Raw genomic sequence first — 24181 nt, forward strand, 5'->3', positions numbered from 1 at the left:
ATTTATGGAACTGTAATATTTGGAAGTTTTCCTGGGCAAGGGCCAAAGCTTCTACAAACAAATACCCACGGAGCAGGGTGTCTCTAATTTGGAGATTGTAGTTGGGGGAGGGAGTGTGCTAGTGTGGCTGCAGGTGATAAATTGTTCCACGTATCCATTTGTGGAACTGGAAGCCTCGGTTAAACCTCCTGTGTTTGGATGTGTGTTTAAATTCAATCACAGCCCACAGCTGGACTGAGGGGAGATTCTTTTATGTCCAATCCTTTTGGAAACCAATTGACCATAACCTGACTGCGTCCTGCTGTATAGGAGACCCTGAAGGCTCTTGAACAGCCGCTAAGTCATGTGTGTGTTCCAGAAAAATAAACTACAGATGGATGTCTAGCTGAGTAGACACAGACTAGCATTGTACGTAATTATTGTTGGATGGGCTATTCAGTAAATACTTAACCGTGGAATGGGTTCAACAAGTTTTCTTCTGGTATTTCAGGATGTTGGGAATGAAGTTTATGGGGAAATGTTTACATTCGAGGTGAGGGCTTTTGGTGGTGAGACTGAAATTTGTCAGTTCAGGCTCTGTGTATTGAGTACATCATAACCTGAGCCAAACCAAGCCTTCCCCCCCCCCCCCCCCCTAACACCCCAGGATCCCCTGTAGTAACAAGCTTGAGCCCCAAGTTTAAAAGAGCTCCACCAACTGCAACAGTCTTATTGAACCCTCACATTTCCCTGTCCGCAGTTGTCATCAGTATCACCCATCCCATGGCCTGAGATGGCTGTTCAGCATCAAAGATGGGACAGCCCTGTGCTATAGGTTTGTACTCATTGAGACCAAGATTGAGATTCAATAAGACTTTTAAAGTCACCTAATGTGAAACCTTCATCCCATTCTAGGATTTAGATGGATGAGAAGGGATCATGTAGAAACGTATAAAATTATGAAAGGGATAGATAAGATATAGACCGATAAGTTGTTTCTGCTGATGAAACCAGAACTTGTGGACATGGCCTCTAGATTAGATTCTCTACTGTGTGGAAATAGGCCCTTCGGCCCAACAAGTCCATACTGATCCCCACCCAGACCCATTTCCCTCTAACTAATGCGCCTAACACTATGGGGCAATTTAGCATAGGCAATTCACCTGACCTGTACATCTTTGGATTGTGGGAGGAAACCAGAGCACCTGGAGGAAACCCATGCAGAGACAGGGAGAATGTGCAAACTCCACACACAGTTGGCCAAGGCTAGAATCGAACCTGAGACCCTAGTGCTGTGAGGCAGCAGTGCTAACCACTGTGTCACCCCTTAGGGGGATTAGATTTAGGGCAGAGATGAGGAGGAACCATTTTTCCCAGCGAGTAGTAAATCTATGGAATTCTCTGCCCAGGGAAGCAGTAGAGGCAGCCTCATTAAATATATTCAAGACACAGTCGGATGGGTTTTTGCATGGTAGGGGAATTAAGGGTTACGGGAATAATGCAGATAGGAGGAGCTGAGCTGATGGATAGGTCAGCTATGATCTTAATGAATGACAGAGCAAGCTCGACGAGCCAAATGCTTCTATTACGATGATACTGTGTCTCAAACCAACTTTCTCACCATGAAGTGGATGTTTCATAAGGTGCTGTGGTTTGAGGATGAGGGTGTAATTGAGAGGTGGAGTTGAGGTTCAGTGATGATGTGGACGTTTGTGGAAGGCATGAATTTTTGGGGCAGGAGGGAGAGTTGATTCCAGGTAGCTGGGTCAGATGAGGTCAGTGCCATTGTTTCATTCTTATGCATGACTTGTCCTTTTCCTAGATAACAGGATTGGTGATGCTTGTGAAAATGACTTTGATAATGATGTTATCTTTGACCAGTTTCTTGTCTGTCCTGAGAGTGCAGAGGTCACTCTTACTAATTTCCAAGCCTATCAGATTGTCATTCTGGATCCTGAGGGTGATTCACAGATTGACCCAAATTGGGTAGTCCTCAACCAGGTGAATTTACTCTTACCGCATCTCTTAATTTGTATTACTTCTCAGTCCCTCTTGCATGTTTCCTTCAAATCTCTTTCTCTAACCTGTTGAAGCCAAGTCAATAGAAAACCTTTATCAGATCTCAGTCAAGACACTGCATGATGTAGGGCCCTACAAGCTATAGGAGGTGCATTAAAGCAGCAAAGAGAGTTCAGTACAGATTTACTGAGGTATGGGATGGTACAGTAGCTAGCACCGCTGCCTCACAGCACCAGGGAACTGGGTTCGATTCCATCCTCGGGTGACTCTCGCGTTTGCACATTTTCCCCATGTCTGCAGGGTTTCCTCCCACAGTCCAAAGATGCACAGTCCAGTGAATTTGCCGTGCTAAATTGGCAATAGTGTAGGTTATTAGGTGGGGTAAACGTCAGGGAATGGGTCTGGGTGGGTTACTGTTTGGAGGGTCAGTGTGGACTTGGGCTGAAGGGCCTGTTTCCACATTGTAGGGATTCTAATCCTAATTAGTGTGGACTATATTGGAACCTAGGTCCTTGGTAAAAAGCGAATGGTTCACCAGTACTAGTTGCAGAGAAGAAGTGCACTCCATCATGTGCCGAGTTTCCTGCTGTTGCTTCCATGTATTATGCACCAATTGATGACCAAGAAGCTGGGTAAGTATCTGCCCTTCTCTGGAGTCTGCACTTGGGTTGGCTTGCTCACTGAGATCACTGAATACTCTTCTGTATGAGACATGACAGCTATATCCATTCAGTGACTGCAGGAAGATCTATGATTTTGATCAGTTTGTGCAACTACTTTCCCATTTACTGGAGTCTGAGTTCTAGAACTGATCTGTATGCCACAGGTTGTGTTGCAGACAGATGGCTTTTACTGTGTTATCTCACAGGAATAGATGTCAAAGACTGCAGAGCAGGCCGCACTATTGGCCATTAGATGCTACATTGCTGTTGAGTTCATTAGTGTGAATGCAGCTGGCCAGCACTTGGGTGGCCTGCTTGGTTAGTCTGGAGTCACTTCTGACACCCCCACCCCCAGTTCTCAAACCACAACCACCAAGTCTCTCCCGGGATGTGTAAGGTGGGGTGTGAGGCTTGCATTATCCTGAGGATGTGGAGGAGTGTGAGACTGACCAGGTCTGAATCCATTTGATAAGAGATGGGTAGATGTCTGATGGGAGTGGAGTGAATTGAGCAACTTATGAGCCTGGTTCGTGTAGTTGTAGGCTATGATATTAAGCAGTACATTCATGACCTTGACTAGTTGTGAGAGGCTGTTGACCTCCTTGTGCCACTACATTGAAGCTTGACCCCAGCTTTGACCTTCACAGCTATCTGTGACCCCTGCCTTTTGAGCGACTGTGTGGAGGGCTAGGTTACCTGCAGTTGTCCATCCTGCCAACTCTTTGGATGCAGCATCCAGAAACCCTGGATTCCACACTGTTCAGTGCAGCGCCATTCTTTACTATGTCTGGTCACATTCACTTCCTGTATAACTGCAAGTACCTGCTCCCAGTGCACAATCCTCTTTAAGCCGCTCTGGGTAGATTAATTGGTTATGAGCACAGGCTTTGGGTTTGACTCTCATTCTCTATTACTATACTACAGTTTCTGTGTTTCACGGTTATCATTGTTTCTGAAAAGGGAGTAGGAAATTGGGCTTTTTTTTTGTCATTCTGGCAATCTAGTGACCTCTGAGCGAAAATGCCTGAAGTGGATATTGAATATCCTGCCAATGATCACTCCAACTTGAGTGTGGCCACTTGGATGAGACACTGAAAGGATCCTACAGTGATGTGAGGAATGGTGGAAAAAGAGCTAATTGTTTGGTTGCAACATGGTGTCACTCTTTGGTAACATTTACAGTCGGAAGATTGAGGGCTCACATTTGATTTCAGAGAGACACAAAATGAGAACACCTCCGTGGAGAATTGGTGCTACGCTGTAATGAGAGAAACATCATCCTTCAAATAAGATAATGACCTCAATTCCTTTCTGTTTGGGTGGATTTAAAGGTTTCCATTGGACTTACTCTGGTTGTTACAGAACCACCTCGGCTGCCATTTGCTATGTTATATCAGTGAATGCTGTGCTCTTTAAGGTATCTTGACCTATTTTCTGATCAATCTGTTCAGCAAAGTAATGACACACCTCTGGAACCCATGGCACTTGAATCAGATCTCCTGGCTGGCTCAGAGTCAGGGACACTACCACTGTACCACATGATCCCAATCTTGAGGTTGGAAATTGAGTGAAATAATAGAATGGCACAGTGACTCAGTGGTTAGCACTGATTCCTAGCACCAGGGTCCCAGCTTCGATTCCAGCCTTGGGCGACTGTGTGGAGTTTGCACATTCTTCCCGTGTTTGTGTGGGTTTCCTCTGAGTGTTTCAATTTCCTCCCACAGTCCAAAGATGTGCAGGTCTGGTAAATTGGCCATGTGAAATTGCTCATAGTGTTGGGTGCATTAGTCAGAGGGAAATGAGTCTGGGTGGGTTACTCTTTGGAGGGTCGATGTGGACTTGTTGGGCTGAAGGGCCTGTTTCCACACTGTAGGGAATCTAACCTAAAATGCAAATCATTCTGTAACTCTGCTTAACATGTAGGCCTTTCAGAAAGGGTACTTGTGGAGTGGATTTCTCTGACATCGAATTATTCCCTGACTGGTTTCTTTGAGCAATTTAAAACTAGATTTTAGAAAGGAATACATGAAAATATTTAGGGGGTGTGAGGAGTAGATAGAGAAAAGTGTTTCCCCTTAGAAAGATTAGTAACCAGGGACGCAGTTCTTATGTAAAGAGCAGGGGATGATTTGAGGAAGTTTATTTTCACCCAGGATGGTGAGAATGTAGAACTTGCTGCTTATAAGCATGCAGGACGTGGGACCCACTCAGATATTTGAAAGCTGTTTAGATGAGAACTTGAAACTCTATAGCATGTAAGGCCACAGGCTCGAACATGGCATTAGAATAGATGAGCAGTGTTGACACCAATGAGCCAAAGCATCTCTTTCTGTTTTTGAAAATTTCTATGACTAAGATACGGGAGTAAGCCACCTTTCCCCAGTGGCCTGTCTGAAATGGGCATCTACAGATTAAAGTGACCAGTTTGCAGCTCTGGGCAGCTCTGTCTGTCTCTCTCTGATGATGATGCTGGCAGTCCTGTCCCCAAGTGTGTTCTGTAAGAGGTTGATATTTTTAAAATTAACTTTGTTGATATAAATCACGTCAGACCTGCTCGAGAGAGACAGCAGCCCTGGGCCAGGAATCAAGTTCAAATAATAACAACCAAAAGTAGTAACTGAGTGAATGAAACATTTTACCAACTTCCTTACAGTAGTTAAATAGATATTGCATCCCCAGACAGCAGCGGAATGTTTTGCCTGGCCAGGAAACCCAATTGGAAATGGCACATTTTGTGCAGTTATAAACAATTCCACCAGAGTCTCTATAAATAAAACTCAGCATCCATAGCTCCGGCTTCATTGCGCAGCATGGCTTTAGGTAAGGAGAAAACCGTATAACAACAGAGGTGTGGATTTTTAATTTCAGCTTAAATTGCATTATTTGAATGTGGTGGGTATAAAGTACAACTTATTGCATGGATGTATGTTGCAATAGTGTAAGACATAGCTGGGTTTTAAGTTGCATCAACCCAGAGGAAATGTGGGTGTAAATTGCAATAATTTAGTGCAAATTTGTGAGGTTGTGCTGTCAATTCTCATTGAATTGGAGTTGTGACTTTGCTCAGAAAGCTAAAACAGAACGTTTTCACCGAGGAGGTAACTCTGTATCTGCTGAATTATCCCCAGTGCTGGGAGCTGAAATTTTACACTGGCCCCTATGGTATATCAACTCTGCAGAATGAGCAAATCCTGATACTTCGGCCAGTTAGCAATAACTACTGAGACAGCAAGGAGCTTTGCAACTATACTTGGGTGGAGATGATGTGGGACTGGTTAATGAGGGTTAAAATTGAATGAGTAATCTGCTGGGGATATAATGGGATAACAATCTGCCAGACTGGGAGATGAATATTTCCAGGACATTCTGCCTTTATTATTCCTGATTTAATTCAATTGGATGGAAACTGATTTTTCTCATTTATCAGGATCACAGTTACACCCTGGACTGGGATCTGCACAGTCACAGACAACAAAACCCATTGCTCCCTGTCTCCTCTGTGGAGATTTCAGGGGGAAACGATTAAAGCAAGGAAGTGGAGCAAAGATACTTCAAAATCCTTTAACTTTAGAAAATTTAGTACAAACCTCTACCTAATGCTTTTGAAAAGTGTTATGATTTCAGTTGTGTTGACATCAGGAATCTTTGAGGTCAACTTGAGAAGATAGACAGCATCACCAGCACCCCCTCAGCACTCACCCTCAGACAGAGTGGTACTCCCTCAGCAGTGACCCTCCAACAGAGCGGCACTCTCTCAGCACTGACCCTCCAACACTGCAGCACTTCCTCAGCACTGACCCTCTGACAGTGCGGCACTCCCTCAGCACTGACCCTCCAACAGAGCGGCACTCCCTCAGCACTGACCCTCTGACAGTGCACCCCTCCCTCAGCACTGACCCTCTGACAGTGCGGGGCTCCCTCAGCACTGACCCTTTGACAGAGCGGCACTCTCTCAGCACTGACCCTCCAACAGAGTGGCACTCCCTCAGCACTGACCTTCGACAGAGCGGCACTCCCTCAACACTGACCCTCCGACAGAGCGCCACTCTCAGCACTGACCCTTTGACAAAGTGGCACTGCCACATCACTGACCCTCTGACAGAGCGGCACTCCCTCAGCACTGACTCTCCGACAGACCGGCACTCCCTCAGCACTGACTCTCCGACAGAGCGCCACTCTCTCAGCACTGACCCTTCGACAAAGTGGCACTGCCTCAGCACTGACCCTCTGACAGAGCGGCACTCCCTCAGCACTGACTCTCCAATGGTGCAGCACTCCCTCAGTACTGGCCCTCTGACCATGCCGCACTCCCAAAATACTGACCTCCGATGGTGCAGCACTCCCTTAGCACTGACCCTCCAACAGAGCCGTGCTGACCCTCTGACAGTGCAGCACTCCCTCAGCACTGACCCTCTTAACAGAACTGCGCTCCTTCAGTGCTGACCCTGTGACAGAGATGCACTCCTTATCATTGCACTGAAAAAGCAAGTAGGATTATGTTGAAATGTGGAGACCAGGGAAACATTCCTGAAGTAGAGCTTATGCTCGAAACGTTGACTCTCCTGCTGCTCGGATGCTGCCTGGCCGGCTGTGCCTGTCCAGCACCCCAGTTTTGACATATCTTGAAATGTGGAGACCGAGGGTGAGCACAGAGCCTTTTGGTTCAGTAACACTGATATGGGGAATGCATGATTTTTCACTCTGACCTCAGGCACAGGCACAACTAACTGTCTGGACTGTCCTCCCTGCATCTTTCTACATCTCTCATATTGTTCCATTGAGATGCCCTGAAAAGCAACTAGCTTCTGCTTACTTAGTAAGTAACTGAGCTATATATAATAACAAGGCTGAACATCATCTTGGGAGTTGAGAAAATTGGAGCTGGGACTGTGTCTGGGTCCTGAGCCAATTCCTGGAGGCTAAAGTAGAAATTTTGACATTGGAGAGTCCACTGTCGTCATCAGCGGGAGCCCCTATGAGTGCGATCTCAGTCAGAGGTCCGCCAGGTCAAGGAGCAGCGAGTTGCTGTGAAGGGTAAGTAACTGAGAAGGGCCATTGACAGGAAAGTGCCCCCTCAGCCACTTATTTAGCAAGGTAAATGCGTCATGGATTTGGGGGTGAGAGTAAGACTCAGCCTCATGACTAGGTGGTTCTGTCTGGAGTACTGGCCTGCTACTGGTGTGTGTGTGTGTCTCATGGCAGTCAGACCTTACATCTAAGCACTGGTATGACAGTAATGTTATCCAGAACCTTCCGGTTAATGTTCTGGGGAAATGGGTGGCACGGTAGCATAGTGGCAGGGAGCTGGGTGCAATTCTAGCCGTGTGTATGTGTGTGTGTGTGTGTGTGTGTGTGTGTGTGTATGTGCAGTTCACATGTTCTCTATGGGTTTCTGCTGGGTCCTCTCGTTTCTTCCCAAAGTCAGAATACATGCAGGTTAGATGGCTTCATGGCCTCGTAGTATCCAGGGATCTGCAGGCTGGCTGGGTTAGCACAGTAGAAACCCTGCGTAATATTGCAGGGATGGACATGATGCTGTTTGGAGGATCAGTGCAGATTTGATGGGCTGAATGGCCTCTTGCTGCACTGTGGGGATTCTATTGGTTTAAATAAAACATCTGGAATAAATGGTGACTGTGTAGCCACTGTCAATTGTCATTTAAAGAAAAACCATCAAGTTCACTGATGACCTTTTTAGGGAAGGAAATCTGCCATCTTTATCTGGTCTGGCCTACATGTGACTTCAGACCCATGTGAGTGCCGCCCTCTGGAGAAAGACAATAAGTGCTAGCCTGGTCAGTGTTCCCCAATCTAATGAATGAAATTAAAAAATCTGAAGGCTCTCTTCATAAACTTCACGGGCTGTGCAGCCCTTCCTATCAGGCCTATCCCGAAAGGACCTGGAGAGGGGAAATAAGAGATTCTCTATGAAGTTTGTCTACCTTGAGATCTTTAAAGATCTGTCATTGCCCTTTCTGAGGTACCTGCTCGTTTGTTCTACATGGAGAAAAGATGAAGAGAATATTACAGAAATAGGTTCAAGGTTCAGATTAGATTAGATTCCCTACAGTGTGGAAACAGACCCTTCACCCCAACAAGTCCATACCAACCCTCCGAAGAGTAACCCACCCTGACTAATGCACCTAATAACTATGGAAAATTTAGCATGGCCAGTTCACTTTACCTGCACATCTTTGGACTGTGGGAGGAAACCGGAGCACCCGGAGGAAACCCACGCAGACACGGGGAGAATGTGCAAACCCCACACGGTCAGTCGCCCGAGGGTGGAATCGAAGTAGGGACCCTGGTGCTGTGTGGCAATAGTACTAACCACTGAGCCACCGTGCCGCCCTTAATACATTAATATCTCAAATGTGAAAGCAGAAGGAATCATTAGTAGGTTTGTGAAGGAGGTAAGGAAAGAGGAACAGCTCTCAGTCAGTGAGCCAAACGATGTGATCTAACACAGAAACAAAACACTGCAGATGCCAGAAATCTGAATTAAGAACAGTAAGGGCTGGAAGTTTTCAGCCAGGTAGGCTGCCTCTGTGGGAAGAGAAACACGATAGTCCTAACGTGCTCTGCCTGCCGATCTGTCACAGGTCTCGAGCATTTCCTGTTTCTATAGCCGATCGGGTAATTGACAAATGAATAAGAAGTAAAGAAAATTATTTTCTATGCAGGTTTTTCTCTATTCTAATTAGAAAGAAACAGGTTTCTACACCCTAAAGGTTTCAAGGGGTCTGGAAAGAGTATGGAGTTTGAGAGAGGGGATCATGCCAGGATTTTCTTGAATGGCAGAGTAGACTTGATGGACCACTGCCTGCTTCTAGTTTCTATGTTACTGTAATTCCCACCAAAGTGGATCAGATTAGATTCCCTACAGTGTGGAAATAGGCCCTTTGGCCCAACAAGTCCACAATAACCCGCCGAAGAGCAACCCACTCAGACCCATTCCCCTTTGACTAATGGACCTAGCACTATGGGCAATTTAGCTTGGCCAATTCATCTAACCTGCACTTCTTTGGACTGTGGGAGGAAACCGGATCACCCGGAGGAAACCCACGCAGACACGGGGAGAACGTGCAAACTCCAACCAGACTGTTGCCCGAGGCGGGAATTGAACCCGGGTCCCTGGCGTTGTGAGGCAGCAGTGCTAACTGTTAAGCCACCATGCCGCCCTTCACAGTTTCCATGTTACATCCTGGCTGTTGTAATCTGGAACACTGTCCCTGAAGAACAATGGGAGCATCCTGTGGCCTTTCAAATGAAAATCCAATAAATACATGAAGCAGAAAGCAATAGGGTCAGGGGAAGAGAGCAGAGGAGCGGGATTGATCCTCCACCAAAGCCAACACAAGTGCAGTGGGCTGAATGGCCTATCATTCCACAATTTTACCCCATCAGTGTGATGAAATTGGCTCCAGTTTTTCTGGATTTGGAGAATGAGAGCCCCACTTTCCAAAGATAATGGGTAATATTGTATTGACCGTGGAATTCAGCAGCAGGCTCCGCTTCAGCTGGTTGCTGCAATTGACTAGTCTGTCTTTATTCTGGCAACATGTTGGAGAATGGCTCTATTAAAGGGACTTGCTGCTTGTGAAGGAGGTGCTGTGTTTCAAGTGGCAGTGGAGCTTTGAACCAACACAATGGGGGTTATACTGATGTTTGAATACTATTGACCAGGGACCCAGTGTGTTTTGGTAGTTACAGGGATGTGTTGCAGTAAATTCATACCTGATTTGTGTTGTAAAGCATTATTTTGCTTCTGGCCTTTTGTTAGAAAAGCCTTGGATTGTTGTCAGACCACTTTGGGGGGCAGTAGGATATACAAATTCCCAGATTGTATCTGTTGGAGTGTTTTGACAATGGCTGTTTGACAAATGCAGCTTTGTGTCTTGTAAAATCAAGGGCTGCTTGTTTGGAGTATTCTGACAGCCCAGCTTGTGTATTTATTTTAGGTTTTGATCACATTTTGCTCTTCCTTTAGAACAAAAATATCCAGAAAGTCTGAGGTTTAATTTCTGTTGTGTGTCAACACTGGCAAAATGTCCCACAGATTACAAAGGGAGGAATGTTGGTTAAAAGATAACATCGGATAAGCCTGACTAATAATCCGATACACCCTGGGCATCCATCTTGGCAGAAAAATGTTCCCTTACTAGTTTGAAATCTGATTCAATGTTTGCTCACGTATCTTGTCAACACCAGCTAACTGGATGAATTGATTTGTTTAACATGTCCAAACTGGCTGAAAGAAAGCTGCAAGTTTGAGGAGTGGAATGAGTAAAGAGTATAGTGATTTAGACCATGAGTAGACGTAGGCAGTTCGGCCCCTCAACTCTGCTCTGCTGTTAAATGTGACCATCTACTCATCCTCAACTCCTCTTTCCTGCTTTAATCCCTCTATCCCTTGATTCCCTTACTGATTAAAGAAAAATCTGACTATCTCAGCCTTGAATATGCATAAAACTCAGCCTTGACAGCTCTCTGTCATTCCACAGATTCACTAACCTCAGAGAGAAAAGAATTACTCTTTGCCTTTGTCTTATTTTGTAGTTATACCCTCTGGTCCTAGACTTTTCCGTAACGGGTAACAAGGTCTCCATATCGACCCTGTCAAGTGCCCTGAAGAATCTTACATATTTCAATAAGGTCGCCTCTCATTCTCTTAGACTTCAATGAGCAGAGCTTGGGCTCTTTTCCCAGGAGTGTCAGAGTTTGAGGGGTAACCTTCATAGAGGTTTATAAAACCATGAGGGACATGGATAGGATGAATAGCCAAAGTCTTTTTCCCAGGTTCGGGGAGTCCAGAGCTAAAGGGTATAGATTTAAGGTGAATGGGAAAGACATAAAAGGGACCTAAGGGGCAACTTTTTCACGTAGACCGTGTGTGTGTGTGTGGAATGAGCTGGTCGGGGCGGGGGGAACCTATTTCACTATCAACCCACTCCAACCCCTTCAAACTGTGTATGCTTCAAGTGGAGTTTAAAAGTAGGGAGATTATGCTGCAGCTGTATAGGGTGTTGGTAAGATTAGATTAGATTCCCTACAGTATGGAAACAGGCTCTTTGACCCACTGAAGAGTAACCCAACCAGATCCATTCCCCACATTTACCTCTGACTAATGCACCTAATGCTATGGGCAATTTAGCATAGCCAATCCACCTGACCTGCACATCTTCTGATTGTGGGAGGAAACCGGAGCACCCAGGGGAAACCCACACAGACCCGGGGAGAATGTTCAAACTTGACACAGACAGTCACTTGAGGCTGGAATCAAACCTGGGTTCCTGGCATTGTGAGGCAGCAGTACTAACTACTGAGGCAGCATGCTGCCCCAACTGGAGTAATGTGAACAATTTTGGTTTCCTTACTTGAGAAAGGATGTGGAAGGGGTGCAGAGGAGGTTCACCAGGTTGATTCCAGAGTTGAGAGGGTTGGCTTATGAGGAGAGATTGAGCAGACTGAGAATATGCTCATTGGAATTCAGAAGAAAGTGGTGGATCTTGTAGAAACATAAAATTATGAAAGGGAATAGATAACAGAAAAACAGGGAGGTTGTTTCCACTGATGGGTGAAATTGAGTAGGAGGCATGGCCTCAAAATAAGGGGAGCAGATTTGGGACTTCTTCACCAAAAGGGTTATGAGTCTGTGGAATTTCCTGCCCAATGAAACAGTTGCAGCTTCCTTGTTGAATGTTCTTAAGGCAAAGATAGATTTTTGAACAGTAAAGAAATCAAAAGTTATGGGGAGCAGGCGGGTAATTGGAGATGAAGCCACAAAAAGATCAGTCATGATCTTATTGAATAGAAGAGCAGGCTTGGTGGTGCCAGATGACCTACTCCTGCTCCTAGTTCCTACGTTCTTATGTAATAGAAACCCAATTGTCTCAGCCTCTCATCATGGGACAGCGTCCCCTCATCCCAGAGGCCAATCAAGTGAACTTTCAATGTACTGCCATCCAAGCATATCCTTCACTGAGTATGGAGACCAGAGTGGACATAGTATTTTAAATTTGGTCTCACTGATGACCAGTATAATTTCAGCAAGACCTCCTTATGTGCACACTTCAGTCCTCAAGATAAAAATGCTTACTCTGTTCCTTCGACCAAGGCACCATCTGAACATCAATGTTTACAAGTATCATGTCTAAAGTATCATTCACAGCTCAGAGAGAGTGTCCTCGGCTTGTGTACTACCCCAGAACAAGACAAACAACAGTATGGCACAGCACAGGAACAGGCCCTTCGGCCCACCAAGACTGGACTGACATATGCCTTTCATAATAGAAAACCTTTTACTTATACACGGTTCATTATTCTTTATTCCTATTTATTCATGTATCTGTCAAAATACCTCTTAAGTTTTGCTATTGTCTCTGGAAGCACATTCCAGGCACTTACCATTCTCTGTGTATAAAGACGTGCCTTTCACATCTCCTTTCAACTTTCCCCTTTTTGTCTTAAGCCTATGTCCCCGAGTAATTTTCTTCTTTGGGAAAAAGACTTTGACTCTCCATTCTATCCTTTCCTCATGTAGTTTCAGGGGCCACCCCTCATTATTCAAGAGAAAGCAAACTAAGTTTGTCCAATCTCACCTCCAAACCAGGCACTCTCCAAGCCGAGCACCTCCAAGCCGGGCACCATCCTGGTAAACTGTTCGTATTCCCTGTGTAAAGCCTCCACATCCTTCTATTTGTGTGGTGACCAGAACTGTACACAATATTTCAAATATGGCCTAATTAAAATTTGCAACATAACCTGCCAATTTTTAGACTCTGACCAATGAAGGCAAGCATGCCATATACCTTCTCGACTGCCTTAGCTGCTTGTGTTGCCACTTTCAGGGAACTGCAGACCTGTGTGCCTGAATCCCACTGTATATTGATGCTACTAGCAGTTCTGCTATTTACTGTATACGCTCCTCCTGCAACAGATCTTCAAAATTGTATCACCTCACATTTGTCTGGATTAAACTCTATCTGCCATTTCTCGGTCCAAATCTCCAACCTATATTTATATATTTCTTGATGAAGGGCTTTTGCCCAAAATGCCGATTTTCCTGCTCCTCGGATGCTGCCTGACCTGCTGTCCTTTCCAGCAACACTCTAATCTTGACTCTAATCTCCAGCATCTGCAGTACCCACTTCTGCCTACATATATCCTATCTATATTCTTCTCATTGTCTGCAACTCCCCTAACCTTTGTGTCATCTGCAAATTTACAGGCCACTTATATTCTCTTCCAAGTCATTTATCTATGTATTACAAAGGGGTCCCAGCACAGATCCCTGCAGAAAACTACTGGTCACAGATCTCCAGTCAGTAAAATATCCTTCCACCCCTACTCTCTGTTTTCTGTGACAGAGCCAGTTATGTCTCCATCTTACCAGCTCACTGCGGACCCCATAGCATTTGAGCACCAAGTCTAGGTTGCTTCTCCAGTATTGAGGACCTGTGATTCCTCATCTGCCCAATGTGGCATGAAACATTATTTAAAGAGCAGCTGAAGTTCTCCCTGGTATCTTAACCTCTATTTATCTCTCAGACCATGATACTAAAATGCTATCTGATCATCATTGTATCTACTTTTTATGAAACTTGTACAAATTAGCAGCAGAATTCCCTTTATTGAAATAGTAACTACACTTCAAAAGTATTTAACTGGGCCCTAGATTTGTGAAAAGGAAGGCAATGGCGAAATGATTGTATTGCCAGACCAGTAATCCAGCACATAGACCAGTAATCCAGCACATAGACCAGTAATCCAGCACATAGACCAGTAATCCAGCACATAGACCAGTAATCCAGTACATAGACCAGTAATCCAGCACATAGACCAGTAATCCAGCACATAGACCAGTAATCCAGAACGTAGTGTGGCAGTGACTTAAATCCAGATTTTGAGTTCAAATGCTAGTGCAGCTGGTAAAATTAACAGTAATATTTTATTCCAAATTTAATAATCTGGTTTGCAAATATTCTTCAAGGGAATTAACCACCCTTACCTAGTCTGGCCCATGTGTGATTCCAGACCCACAGCATTGGTTGACTTTTTAAACTCTCACTGTGTGGAGTTTGCACGTTCTCCCCGTGTCTGCTTGGGTTTCCTCCGGGTGCTCCGGTTCACATGTCTCATTTTACTTCTAGATACTCACATTTGTTGAGACAGAATTTTTTTAAAAATTCATTCAGGGATGATGGCACCACTGGCCAGGCAGCATTTATTACCCAGAGGGCAGGTAAGAGTCAACAATATTGAAGTCAGATGGAGGCCAGACCAGGATGGTAGCCTCCTTCCCTAAAGGGCATTAATGAATCAAATGGGCTTTTCTGACAAGAAACAAGGATTTGTGGCCCCCATTAGACTTATAGTTCCAGACTTTTACTGAATTCAAATTTCATTATCTGCCATGGTGGGCTTAGAACCCAAGTCACCAGAATATTACCTTGGTCTCTGCATTAACAGTCCAGCGATAATACCACTGGGACATCGTCTCACCTTAAAGGGTCAGACTGACATTAAAATGAGAGCAAAACTGTACATTACACTTTACTATATATGACTATAAAATGGTGAGAGGAGACAAACAGAGAAGATTCAGGGAAAAGTTTTATTTGGATGTGAGGGCAGTATTTATTTTTCATCCATAATTACCCTCAAGAAGGTAGAAAGTGGTAGTTCACCACCACTTCTTGAACCACAATACTCCGTGTGACACAGATACACCGGTAGTAGCAGTTTGACAACTGATTAACTCCATACACCTTTTCATAGAATCTCTACAGCACGGGAGCAGGTCATTTTGCCCATCAGGTCCACACCAACTGTCTGAAGAGATCCCACCCAGACCCACCCCCATCATAACCTTGTACTCTCTCATTTCCCATAATGCACTTAGCCTGCACATCCCTGGACACTATGGGCAATATGGCATGGCCAATCCACCCTAACTTGCGCATCTGTGGACTGTGGGAGGAATCCAGAGCACGCAGGGGAAACCCACGCAGACACGGGGAGAACGCGCAAACTCCACACAGTGAGGGTTTAAAAGTCAACCACTGCTGTGCGTCTGGAGTCATACGCAGGCCAGACTAGGTAAGGGTGGTTAATTCCCTTGAAGAATATTAGCGAATCAGATGAGTAAATTTGGAATAAATTACTACTGTGAATTTCACCAGCTACAATGGGATTTGAACCAACGTCTGGAGTGAATTCACTGCCAGACTATGTTCTGGATTACTGGTCCGAGGGTATGATCATTTCACCACTGTCTCGGACCCAGTTAGGTATTTTTGAAATGTCGTTACTATTTCAATAAAGGAAATTCTGCTGCCAATTTGTACAAGTTGCAACTACAATTCCTTTTTAAATAATCGAGCTGCAAGCCAGGTCTGTCTCAAACATGCAAAGAAAACACAATGGCCTCACTCAGTGTTTACTTAACAGCACAACCATCTGACTGACTTAAAGTGAACCAGGCTAGGGAGTAGGCTGATACAGTCTGTACTGCCTAGCGCATTGTCAGTGTGGTAAACCTGGGGAGGGGCAAGATTGATAGTTTCATCTGTTTTATTGTGGGTAATGTTACTGTAGTCCCAAATCTGGTTGCCATTATTGTCAAACTATTTCTTCGCAAAGTATAGAGGCTCACCTGTACATCGCTGAGTCAAATCCTGTGCAATTCAGTTCAATTCTAAAGTATTGTCCTTCATTGGAACCAGATTGTGCTAAAGGCTATGACATGATGGAGCACACCACCGCCAAACACAAAAACATTGCCAGTGACACCAAAGAGAATATTGGGGATGCCAAAGTAAACAATGATGCCAAAGAGAATGGAGAAGGAAATGCCAGTGAGGGCAAAGTGACCAGTGGCACCAAAGAAAATCCCAGTGATGCCAAGGAGAGTACCGACAGAACTCCCAGTGATACCACTGAGAACGCTGCTTCCCATTGCGATGCCAAAGAAAAGACCAGCAAAAGAGATAAGAAGGTAAAGAAAGCTCGGTTTTGATACAAGCTGCCTGTGCTCTCTCACCGCCCCCCCCCCCCCCCCCCCCCCCACCTCCCCTCCACCCTTACAAACACAAAAGGCTACCTGAGCAAGGGAGCCACACATTCATCCTCTGCTCCAGTGCCCAGTTTTCCCTGTGACTTTACATGTGAATGACAACAGATTATTCAGATCTGACCATCTGAGCCCAGACTGATCTACACCCAGCATCCACGTGTTCACTGAGAGCCTAGGGAAACAGACTCATAGACATGTTTAGCACAGAAGGAGGCCATTCAAACGATCGTTCCTGCACCATTCGCCAACGATCTCTCATTATATTAATTCTATTTTCGGAGGGCTATAGTTCTCAGGGCAAGTGAATAAATACTGCAGATGTGTGTACCTGAGTTTCTGACTGGACCACCTTTCAGGCAGTGAGTCCCAGACTCCTCTCATCCTCCAGGTGAAAATATGTCTCGACTCTTCCCTTAACCTTCTCCTTCTGACCTGAACCCCCTGGATATTGGCTTCTAGAGATGTACAGCATGGAAACAGATCCTTCGGTCCAACTCATCCATGCCGACCAGATAGCCTAACGTATTTTAGTCCCATTTGCTAGCGCTTTGCCTGTCTTCCTCCAAGCCTTTCCACGGTGGTTCAGTGGTTAGCACTGCTGCCTCACATCAGCAGGATCTGGGTTCAATCCCAGCCTCAGGTGACAGTCTGTGTATAGTTTGCACATTCTCCCCGTGTCTGTGGGTTTCCTCCAGTTTCCTCTCACAGTCCAAGGATGTGCAGGTTAAATGAATTGGCTGAGCTGAATTGCCTAGTGTTGGGTGCAGTAGTCAGGAGTAAATGTAGGGAGGGGTGGGTTATTCTTCAGAGGGTTGGTGTGGACTTGTTGGGCTGAATGGCCTGTTTCCACACTGTAGAGAATCTGATCTATTCATATATCCATTTAGATGCTGTAATTGTACTAGCCTCCACCACTTCCTCTGGCAGCTCATTCCAAACACGCACCACCCTCTGCGTGAAAAAGTTGTCCCTTTTATATCTTTCCCCTCTCACTTTAAACCTACGCCCTCTCGTTCTGGACTCCCCCACCGCAGGGAAGAGACTTTGTCTATTTACCCTATCCATGCCCCTCATGATTTTATAAACTCTATACACTCCAGGGAAAACAGCCCCAGCCTATTCAGCCTCTCCCTGTAGCTCAAATCCTCCAACCCTGGCAACATCCTTGTAAATCTTTTCTGAACCCTTTCAAGTTTCACAAGATCCTTCTGATAGGAAGGAGACCAGAATTGCACACAGTATTCAAAAAGCAGCCTAACCAACATCCTGTACAGCCGCAGCATGACCACTCAACTCCTATACTCAATGCTCTGACCGATAAAACTTATAGAAAAGGTGTCTTACTGTCCACCGTTATCTCTGCACCTCATAATTTTTTGCACCTCCATCAGATGTACTCTCTATCTTTGCCACAGTCTATCTAATCTTCACTGAGACCCTCCAGCCCAGGCAGCAATTCAGGTAAATCTCCTCTACACCCTGTCCAATGACTCACATCCTTGACCTAACCACCATTTTATACAGTTCCAGCATACACTCCCAGCTCTAGTATTCTGTCCTCTGCTAATAATCGCAAGTACCCCACATCCTTTCAGAATGACCTTATTTACCTGCCCCGGTACCATAGGGATCTGTAGATATGTACAGCAAGGTCACTCTGACCTTCAGTACGTCCCAGCATTCTCTCAGTCACTGTGTAATACCTAGTTAGCCCTCCCAGGTGCACTACCTCACATTTTCTGGGTGGAATTCTGTTTGCCACTGCTCTGCCTACCTGACCAGTCCAGCGATATTCCCCTGTAGTTTAAGGCTATTCTCATTATTTACAGGCCGAAGGGCCTGTTTCCATTCTGTAGGTAATCTACTCTAAATATCATCCTGCCCCTCGCTATTATAATTGATTCCTGATCAATATTCTGAAAATATTCAGAATTTTCCCACTCTCATCTGAATGCCAGTAACCAGGAATGGTGTACAGCCAATCCTGCCGTGTCCCAGTCATAGCTAAGGTACCATACTCTTATGGGTCTATCTGTGCTTTTCATATCTGTTTCATTCCTTGGGTTATTTGCATTAAAATATTGCATTGCTAAACTCCTTCTTCCTCTGCCTTTCAGACTCACTGATATTTTAACTCCTAATCCCATTTCAGCTGCTCTCCCTTCTGAATTCCATCCCCTGTGAGTATAATTCACCTCTACCCCAACAGCACTAGTAAGTCTCACTGTGTGAATGTTGGCCAAGTTAGGCTATCCAAATTGTTCAGGTCCTGCCTCAGTCAGAAATGGCCCCATTACCTCAAGAATCTAAAGCCCTTCCTCCTACACTATCTCTCCAGGCACACATTCATCAGCTCTGAAGTTCTATTGTCAGCTTGTGTTTTTGAATTTGAGAATTGACCCCCATTTGTTGGTATGTGCTATTTTGTATTTTTAAGATCTTCAAGCCCAATCTTTGGATTGTTAAAGTGAAGGCATTATTTATCCTGGCTGAGGGGTCCTGATTTGACTCCAGAATGTACACACACACAGACACAGATACACACACACAGACTCACATAGACAGACTCACACACACACATACACACACACACACACAGACACATACAGACACAGACACAGATACACACACAGACTCACATAGACAGACTCTCACACACGCACACACACAGACACATACAGACACAGACACATGCATACGCAGACACAGACACACACAGACATACACGCACACATACAGACACATGCATACGCAGACACAGACACACACAGACATACACGCACACATACAGACACAGACACACACAGACAGACCATGACACGCACAGACACACACATGCACACACACACACACACACACCCACATTGACACACACACACACACATACAGACAGACATACACAAACACAGACACACACATGCAGACACAGATATGCACAGATGCACACATCTACAGAGACATGCGCGCGCGCGCGCACACACACACACAAACTATTTCATTCTGATTGCACAGCTCCCTGAATGGCAATGGCAGCAGATCTCAAACTCTGACATTCTTCCCTTTAGTGGAGGACCCAACAAAGAGACGTTAACCAAAGGAAAAAGCAGATACGGAAGTCTGAAGGAGGTGACTCTGAATGCCTTGAGCTGACATTATTCCCAAATGGTGTTCCTTTCTGCAGGGGAATGTGGTGTTACGTTTTGTGGTGGATGGGAAACTGTCTGAATCTCACACTCCGTGGTTTTCTGAAATAGTCTTTTATTAGTTTCAGGTCCCCCATTCCACTTTGCAAAGATCATTCGTTTCTGGGGCATAAGTTAAATAATCCACTTTTCATGGGAAATGGCTGACATTCATATGGAGCTTGTCCCCTCTCCAAGAAGGCAATGTCGATCTGAACGACAGAGTAGAGATTCAGACAGACACGAGGATGCTCATACAAACGCAGATTCTGTTGTGATTTGCAAAGCACATTCTCACTCACTGACCTGTGGTCTTGCCTCATTCTGCATTTCTTAACAAAACTAATATCTTTGCTTTAAATAGGAGAGTGTGATTATTTTAATCAACTTGCTCGGTTATGTTATGACACACCTCTGGGGCAGGTGGGATTTGAACCTGAACTTTCTGGCTTGGAGGTAGTGACACTAACCAAATGAAGTGTGTTGAATTGTCTCTATTGTGCACAAGGAGAATATTCTGTATGGAATCTCTTGTTGCTTTGGGGAATGTTTGCTAATTCCTGCTCCATGTTCTCCCCTTCCTGAAAGTGCGGACACGGGTTTTGGTTTCTTGTGGTTCTGGTGAGTATCCAGGTCTTGGGCGGCACGGTGGCACAGTGGTTAGCACTGCTGCCTCACAGCGCCAGAGACCCGGGTTCAATACCCGACTCAGACGACTGACTGTGTGGAGTTTGCACGTTCTCCCCGTGTCTGCGTGGGTTTCCTCCGGGTGCTCCGGTTTCCTCCCACAGTCACAAAGATGTGCGGGTCAGGTGAATTGGCCATGCTAAATTTCCCGTAGTGTTAGGTAAGGGGTAAATGTAGGGGTATGGTGGGTTGTGCTTCGGCAGGTCGGTGTGGACTTGTTGGGCCGAAGGGCCTGTTTCCACACTGTAAGTAATCTAAGTAAATCTAAGTCTTGAATATTTGCTAACTCTTTGACTGTGGGAGGCAGCACTGCTGACCCTGAGATATATCCACCCCCTTAACTGAAATGGTTAGAAACTGAAACTCTGGTTGAGCATCTCCCACTTGGAGATGGAGGCCTTGAGATGACTAACATCCACACTATCTGTCTGGCTAAGCTAAGATAAAGATCAAAAAGCCAGAAGTAAATGTAGAACCCTTTGACTGCATGTTCCAGACCAGTGTTAAGATGGTGGGAGCTGGATTGCCAACAGAATAAATCACCCATTCCCACCCAACAATAGTCCAAAAGCTAGAAACATGAGCGATAGATGATTGATTATCCCCCAACAACCCCAACCTGCTGGGAAACAGGAGCAGTCACTCAGCTCATGACTTCAAAGTCAGGAAGATTGAGCAGAGTGCTACTGTGAAGTGACAGTCAAGTGAGAGAGAGTAGGCCGTCAGTCACCTGCTACATGGAGGAACATTTTAATAAATCTAATAACTATTCGGGTCATTGGAAATGGCTGCAGTGGGTCCTCAGAGTAACTCTATCCTGACTTTCTTTAATAACAGGGAGGAGATGGCCACTCGCCCAGCTCCAGCTCCAGTAGCAGCTCTTCCGACAGTGAAGGTGAAAGAAAGGCAAGTGTCGAATAATTCTTATCCTCTTTGTGACCAGTTTCTGGATGTTATACATCCAATAAATCCGAGGCTGACACTGCAGTGCAAGAATGAAGGAGTGCAGCATTGTTGGAGGTGCCATCTTTCAGAAAGGGCATTGAACTGAAAGTGTGTGTGTGTGAGTAAGAGAGAGAGAGAGAGAGAGCAGGCAGTCTCACATGGCTAGTAGTTATAGTTGTGTAGCATAGCTCAAGGATCTTTACCTTTTCCATTGTCCAATATGAGACCTTGTGATGGTCAAATTAAAGGGATAGATTGAAGAAATTGGGATTGTTCATTTTGGAGGGAAGAAGGCTGAGAGGAGATTTGATTGAAGCTTTCAAATCATGAGCAGGCTGGATAGAGTGAAGCTATGTCTGTTTGTAAAAGAAACGAGTGCGAGAGCATAGATTTGTAAAGTGACATGCAAACACAGAGAGTAGTTAGAGTATGTTTGGAAATATGGTGGAGGCAGGTTCAATCGAGGCATTCAAGAGGGCCATTGGATGGTTTTTGGACAGTAATAGTGTGCAGGATAGGGGGAAAAGGCAGGAGATTGGCACTAAATGACAGGGCTGATGCATGTATGATGGGCCAAATGGCCTACATCTGCATCATAATAGTTCTGCGAATCTGTGAAATTTAGCTGCAATACACTCAGTCCCTTCATTCGCCTCACTAATATTCTGAACCATGAAATAGTTTGTGTTTGAGTAGTACAGACATTGATATATTATCATTGTCGTATCAATATTCACTTTAATTTCATTTTGTCTGACCAAAACGTAGCGCGCAAGTTAAACTGGTGTAGAGATGGTCTAGTGGTGTCATCACTGGTACCTTAGTCCATGGACCCAGGTTCAAATCCCACCATGCTGGATCTGAAAAAAGCCTGGTGTTAAAATTCTAATGATGACCATGAATCAATTGTTGGAAAAACCCATGTGGTTTACTAATGCCTTTAGGGAAGGAAACTGCCATCTTTATGCGGTCTGGCCTTCATGTGACTCCAGACCCACAGCAATGTAGTTGACTCTTAACTGTCCTCTGGGCAATTAGGGACAGGGCAATAAATGCTGGGCTGGCCACTGACACTCTCATCCCATGAATATATTAAAAAAAACTAAAGTTCCAAGAAACAGGTAACCTGGAGTTAAAATCTGCAGAGATTTTCTGAAAAGAAACCAAATGTTGGAAAGTGATTCCAGATTGCCTGAGTCTTTCCACTGACTGTGAAATAAACTGTTTTATTAAATGATAAATTAGCTGCGCTCAGTTCAGCAGGGACCAGGGGCCAAATGATAGTTGTGTTTGTGATTCGTCTTGATGGAGTGGGCACCATTCTGTTATAGAGCATAGGACATTACAGTACAGGCCCTTTGGCTCTCGATGTTGCGCCGACCTGCAAAATTAATCCAATGCCCATCTAATCTACACTGTTCCATTACTATTGATATGTAAGTCCAATGCCCATTTACGTGCCCTTCTCTTCATTTAATTAATGACGGGTGCTCATTTTGGTTTCATTTCATTAACAGCTCAGATGTGGAGAGAGAAAGAAAAAAGTGAAGCAAGTTAAAGGGACCGAGGGAGAGCGCGACAAAGGGGAATGCAAACACTAACAGCAGCGAAGAACCTGGAGGAAATGTTTAAAAATGATTTAGCTATTTTTCTCTTGGCACCTTTATATTTTAGATTAATCTTTGCCCGCTTGGTTCGAGGTCCTCTACTTCTGTTCACTGTCCTTGACCAGCCTGAGGAGAACTGTTCAGAATGTACACAGAGTCATTCAGGAACTTGCACATCAGTTCATTCTAGAATTATGAGCAGATGAGTTAGGGGCTCAGAGTAGGCCATTCAGCCTCTCGTGCATGCTATGCTGTTTGATGAGATCAAGGCTGATAGTGGCCTCACATCCATTTTTCTACCTGGCCCAGTACCAGTTCTCTCCTTCATTAGGGAGAATCTCTACCTCTGGGCTCGAAACGATAAATGGCACTGCCTCCATCACACTCTGGGGAAGAGAGTTCCACATTCTCTTCATCCACTGAGGGAAAATAATCTCTTCAATCCTCCTTTGAAAGGAAGACCTCTTATTGTTTAAGCAGTGTCTCCTGTTTAAGGCCTTTCTGACCAGATCCTCTCACTCTATTCTGGAGCTTAATTCATTGACCTGCAGCTGCCTGGGCCCTAAACCCAGGAACTCTCTCCCCAAACCCCTTTCATTTATTTCTTTTAAATGCTTCCATGACCAGGTTTCCCCAATATCCTATTGCAGAATTTGTTTGTTTAAGAACACTCCTGTGAAGTGAAATGACTTTTTTCATTGTAAGCAGAGGTACATTTATATTGTAAGTTGCCATTGTAAGTCTTGAGACAGAATGCTGTTTTATTAAAGAGATGTTGGATCCAATTTAGCGTTGGTAAATTCTTCAGTCACACACTGGGTTTAATTAGTAAAATGTATGATTGAAATGCCAATCTGTACCATCACCAACAGCACCAAAAGAAATTTCCTCTGATTTAAAATAATGAGCATTTTTCTGATGGCACCTGTATTTTAAATGGAAAATTCTTCTGACAAAATGGTTTATAATCCCAACTGATGTTACTGTTGGACAAATCCAATCCCAGGTTGAAATCTGGCTTGA

At 44.8% G+C, this 24181-nt stretch overlaps 1 protein-coding gene across 2 annotated transcripts; it reads left to right on the forward strand.

Moving 5' to 3' along the window:
* The first annotated feature begins 5346 nt into the window (after positions 1 to 5346).
* On the forward strand, positions 5347 to 23926 carry LOC132836746 (uncharacterized). Of its 2 annotated transcripts, XM_060856177.1 has the most exons (5): positions 5347 to 5480; positions 16388 to 16659; positions 19803 to 19863; positions 21444 to 21512; positions 23069 to 23926. In XM_060856177.1, exons 1-4 carry the CDS (start codon positions 5471 to 5473, stop codon positions 21479 to 21481), a joined length of 381 nt encoding a protein of 126 aa, XP_060712160.1. In that variant the 5' UTR covers positions 5347 to 5470; the 3' UTR covers positions 21482 to 21512; positions 23069 to 23926. The 2 variants fall into 2 exon arrangements, with proteins under 2 accessions (XP_060712160.1, XP_060712159.1); XM_060856176.1 differs by lacking the exon at positions 19803 to 19863.
* The last annotated feature ends 255 nt before the right edge of the window (positions 23927 to 24181 follow it).

The sequence above is a fragment of the Hemiscyllium ocellatum genome, chromosome 47 (genome assembly GCF_020745735.1).
Source record: "Hemiscyllium ocellatum isolate sHemOce1 chromosome 47, sHemOce1.pat.X.cur, whole genome shotgun sequence".
NCBI lineage: Eukaryota > Metazoa > Chordata > Chondrichthyes > Orectolobiformes > Hemiscylliidae > Hemiscyllium > Hemiscyllium ocellatum.

Excerpts from the sequence above, each read along its gene's own strand:
- LOC132836746 (XM_060856176.1), top strand. Across the intron at positions 16,660-21,443 it reads CCAGCAAAAGAGATAAGAAG|GGAGGAGATGGCCACTCGCC; the intron begins GTAAAGAAAGCT and ends CTTTAATAACAG. Across the intron at positions 21,513-23,068 it reads ACAGTGAAGGTGAAAGAAAG|CTCAGATGTGGAGAGAGAAA; the intron begins GCAAGTGTCGAA and ends TTTCATTAACAG.